The sequence below is a fragment of the Teleopsis dalmanni genome, chromosome 1 (genome assembly GCF_002237135.1).
Source record: "Teleopsis dalmanni isolate 2A chromosome 1, ASM223713v2, whole genome shotgun sequence".
Lineage (NCBI taxonomy): Eukaryota > Metazoa > Arthropoda > Insecta > Diptera > Diopsidae > Teleopsis > Teleopsis dalmanni.
The window spans coordinates 194192210-194197588 of record NC_051846.1 but is presented as its reverse complement, the minus strand read 5'-3'; the positions used below and the strand labels follow the sequence as shown (position 1 = coordinate 194197588).

Below are 5379 nucleotides of genomic sequence, written 5' to 3'. Positions count from 1 at the left end.
TCAGGATCTCTTAGTCAACCTTAATTTAGGTTCTAATATGTATTTCAATGTTATATTAGTGGTGCATTTTAAGCTTTCCAATTTAAAATCAGTTTCAAATTTATAGTTTCGTATGAGTCCGCATAACAAGATTTTTATTGCAAATAAAGCGTATCGCCATCCTGTAAACAAATCATAGTCAATGCATATATTCATATCAGACTTATCACGGCTTACCAATACAATTTCTAACTCCTTTCGAGAAGGGAATGAACGCATTCTTTTGCTTTTCTTCAAAATTTTCTACTGAAAAACGTTCTGGATCAAATTTTTCTGCATTTGGACCCCAAATATCAGTCCTCCGATGAAGATGAAATATTGAAATTAATATTTGACTATCTTTGGGAAAAACATGTTCACCGATTTCTGTATCTTTCATGATGTGACGTCCTATTAGGGGAACTGAAGGAACTAATCGAAGAGTTTCATTTATTACGAGCTCCAAATATGGCAGCTGGTTTAATTGATCAAAGTCAACATAAAAGTCTTTCTCTGGGAACATATCTAATATTTCTTCAAATAATCGCTGTTGTATTTCTGGGTGCATTGCCAACATAACTAGAGTAGTGTAAACAGAAGTAGCAGTGGTCTCAAATGCCTAAAAATAGTTTAACATACAATTTTCTTATCAAATTGGGCATCTTAACTCACAGCTGAAACAATTGTAATGGATTCACTAATTATGTCATTCCAAGTAAATTGTTGATTTTGGTATAATTTTATAGCTTGATCAATAAATATTTTTGGTTCTTTCCGTATTGAAGGTATTGCAGAATTTGAGGCTATGTTGTTAAGATCACTTGTCTCCGTATTTGAGTTGTTATTGCTTGTATTTATACCTCTTTTTAGCTTAGCTTGAATCAACTAAAATATTCGTTAGTTGTTTTATATAGTTCAAGAAATAGTAAAAAATACTTACTTCATTTACGAACTGATATATTTGTTCCCTCCTTTTTCTAAATTTCGGATACAGCTCCAATATAAAACCGAGTTTCAAAAAAGACATCAATACTTCAGCCGAAAGAATATTCATCACACTGTGACAGAAATTTTATTTATTTATATATAAACGTAACTTTACAAAATGACCTTACAAAGAATACATAGGCGCTAAGCCTTTCGATACTTGTTCACCTCTGTACATCACCTTACCCATTGTGGTTTCTAAATAAATTATTTGATCATTTTTGTTATAACTTAAACTTTTTTATAACCAGTTAACACTTTTTTACCTACGGTTATGCCTAAAGTCAATGTTTGTAACGACTTTAAAATCTTGTGCTCCTTATTATCCACGAGAACGTTGTACCTTTCTATCAGATCGTCTTTAGCTTTATTAAATATTGGAAAGAAACTTACAAGTACCTTATTTGTAAACGACGGATCAATCATCTTCCGATTATGGACCCATTGAGTTGCTTATGTAAAACATTTTTTATATAACTTCATATAAATATTAATACATAATTTATTTTTGTATGTATTTTACCTGGACTTGCAACTAATCCACCTTTAAATGTAAGATCTAGTGGATAATACATTGTTTTCGATTTGTTAAGCAGTTCTTTAGAACGCAAAACGCTTGAAGCAATATCTGGATCAGCTGTCAATATTACTGGAAATAATCCTATCCAGCAGCAAACGGTATGACTTTTGCAGTCTTTCATAATTTGTCCAAGCCCGCTTACTACAGCTTAAATAAAGTAGATGACATATATTACAGATATATAAGTATAATTAACACTTACAGTTTACAGTTCTTATTTTGTGTAACGACCCAATTATTGGGAAACCAAATTCAATCGGAAATTTCAGGCCAAACTTATATATTTTTCTTCGCGTCCAAATCCAGTGAAGTAACACAATTACGACCAGAATTACAAGAACGGATTTCAAGACTTCATATGTTTTTAGTGATTCCATAATTATGTACTATTTCGTTCAATTTCAGAAACTGTATTACTCTCGACTGGAGAAGTTGTTTGAAATTTATACGAAAAGTTAAAATAATTAAAGTTGAAGAATAAACAATTTTATGCTCTTCATAAGCTGAATGGGTCATCCTTTTAAGTTTTACAAATAGTTTAATATGGCTGTGTAATACATGTTTTTGATCTTTGGATGTGTCATTTGCGAAAAAAAATAATTTGTCGTCTCCAGTTGCTTAGAAGCTTATTAGAATTAATGTACAACAAAACATAATTTATTGTACAATTTTTTTGATCTCTTGCCCCTGTTTGTTACACGATAATATGTTATATTGTCGGTTTTAATATTATATTAAAATGCGTGTTTGGCACTTTAATTTTAGATTGCGTTCAGTAATCTAAGTAATTTCATTGTGATAAATACATTATACGTATAAACTTATATATAATATATAAAAAAGACGAATTCAATACAGAAAATTTTTTGTAAGTTCAAGTCATGTTGAGACATTTTGCTTTCAGTTTCAACTGTATACGCCCTCGGAACAGTAGTCTATATTCAAATACTGGTAATATTAATATTAATTATATATAAACATGTATATTATAGTATATAGAAATAATATACATATATATATTTTTTTTTCTTAAAGTTCCTAAAGTTTCGATGTACTGAACTCAAAGCTGTGTATTTGTGTGAAACAAACGTTCTCGATCCCAAATACTCACTCAATCTGAGAACTGAATTTATAAATTTGCATATTTTATCATTATTAATTAAGTAATAATGAAAGAAACAATTTCGATGTTAATCTCAATAAGTACAGATTTTAAACGATTCAATATAACTCTTCTTTCGTTCTTCTGAATTTTATGTAGAAATTCAGTATTGAATCGAGTTTTACAAAGCAACGTTTGGATCATTGTAAGTTTTATGACAGTATTCACATTGTTTAAGTTCAATTATATATAAAATAGTTAGATATTGAAATAATTCCTTGAGAAACTTACAAAGAAACCTTAACTGCCCAAATGTTCGACATCTCGTCACCTTTATACATCACCTTACCATAGTCGTTTCTGATAATAAAGTATTAATCTTACAGTCATTGTTGCAATGACATTATTACCTATAGTTATTTCTAAAGTCCAGGTCTGTAACATATTTAATATTTTGTGATTTTTGTTATCCACTAGCGCGCCAAATTTGTCTATTAAATTATTTATAGCTTTATTATCGCATTTCGGCCCGACTGGTAATTTTCCTTACCAGCACTTTAATCGAGTATATGTCTTGGCATATAATAGTTATTGTTTATATTATTTTTATTATTTTTTGTGTGAATATATGGTTAATTTTAAGAAAACAGATTAAAGGAAATTCTATTCCAATTATCTGGATCCAAATGGGAGACACTTTCACTGAACTCCGAAATTAGATAAGGTTTCAATTAAATAAAAAAAATTATTGAAATAAAATATTTAAAAAAATAAATGTTAATTTCAATAATCAATAAGCCCTATTTTATATATCCATACCTTTCATTCGAATACATTGACCCAAAATGCTTAAAATTTTAAATCGGTCCACGGCATCTGGTACGGGGTTGTAATGGGTTAAATATTGAAAAAAGACTAACCAATGCTTTGTTTGTAAATGATGGATTAATCATCTTACGGTTGTGGGCCCATTCAGTTGCATTTAAAAAATTTAGAGGTTTTAATTTTATTCAATTATTTACTTTTTTATTGATTTATTAAATTTCCTTACCTTTACTTGAAATAAGTCCACCTTCGCTTCCATATATATGAATAAAATAACTTATTTAGAACCAAAATTGTTAATTTTTCGGGTATTATTTTTTATTGTTAATATAATTTGAGTTGATGGTATTTGACGTAAACAATTTAATGTTTGAACCTAAAATTAAATCAACTCGTAGTCTTAATATATAGTTAGCAATATATAGTTAGCATTTACTGGTTGTGAAATTGCATGGAGTGAGAGACTATTGTATCAAGCTCTATACATAATTTCGAAACATTACTTTCACTTGTATACGGAAAAATCTTAAGCTTTTCCATATCCATATTTACCCACATCGTTTGATGGATCAGTTTTTTGTGGAAGCTTCTTCTTTTATATTATGTTTCAGCAGAACAGTCTTTACGATATACTAGAATGTTTCTGTGTCTACCATACGTAGCCTGCATCCGTCTGTTGTTGAAAGCTCTAAATGGACTTTATGTTAGACTTTTATGGTCTAATTCTGGATTTGATATCTTAATATATTGAGTCATTTTCTTTTGTGTCCTAGAACTCTATCAAAACTTGCAATTGTAATTGAAAAAGCACTTTTAGATAAACGTAAAATATCAATAGAAAATTAATTGCATTGCTTTTCAGTTGTTAAGTCAAAATTGTCTAAAAGATGAAGGTTTAATATTTAAGTAAGATATATTCCTATATTTATAATATTCTATGGTATTATGTAAATGAGTAATTTCATTCTTACAGATTTTATTAACACTTTTTCGCGAAATACTTTATAATTTTCTCCACAAAATATTGGTAGTAGAACAGTGTTACCAGAAAGGAATCAAAATACAACACTAAAAAGTGTTATCAGGACACCGAAACGTGTAGATGAAAAGGATGCGGATCTCAATAGCAAAATTCTTCACTTTAGTGGCTATGAAAGCTTCGGGAAAAATGTTAATTGCAGTTGAGAAGAAAGTAGGGCGACAGATATTATAGCGCATACTAATAAGCTTTTCAATAATTGGTTGATGTGGCAAATATGGAAATTTGAATTCCTTTTTGTTAAGTGAAATTAACAATACTCTTGCTAAAAGTATTAAAAACTCTATGAACACAGATCATAAATATTGACATAAAGTCAGAAACACTAAGATTATGAGTAAGGCGATCTCTTGCCACAAATACTTAACTAAGAAAGACAACCTTAGTTTGGTTTCCGACTTCAACATGTTAGTGTAGCGTAAGCATGGGTGCGAAGTTTACCATTAAAGTATTTCGACACATACCAAAGACTCATTGCTTTGGAACTATTTCCTGAAAATAATTCTGTATATCTTCTGTACAGTAATTATGCAATGATCATATTGCTTTTTTTTACGATTTAAAAAAATTATTTAATATAGAAATAATGATTCAAATGCATGCAATGAATAAGGTAAATAGAAGACTTTCAGCAGAAAAACTCTTGAAACAACAAGCATTGATATCAAAAGCTAAACAGAAACCAAGATCTCTGTATTAGGAGAATATTTATCTGGACAACTATTTTTAAATTAATTATATATTCTTACAATATCGTTTGGCTAAATTTTTTAATTTAATCAAATGCAAAGTTTTAATTTATGAGAATATTAATTTATTTTATTTCCA

At 29.0% G+C, this 5379-nt stretch overlaps 1 protein-coding gene across 1 annotated transcript; it reads right to left on the bottom strand.

Annotated features, from left to right (window-relative positions):
* On the bottom strand, nt 1-3131 carry LOC119666980 (probable cytochrome P450 313a4). The gene is made up of 8 exons (XM_038076258.1): nt 3098-3131; nt 1529-1732; nt 1272-1457; nt 1134-1203; nt 959-1076; nt 691-903; nt 217-637; nt 1-161 (listed from the first exon to the last, which is right to left on the bottom strand). The coding sequence occupies exons 1-8, from the start codon at nt 3129-3131 to the stop codon at nt 1-3; spliced, it is 1407 nt and encodes a 468-aa protein (XP_037932186.1).
* Between the last annotated feature and the right edge of the window lie 2248 nt (nt 3132-5379).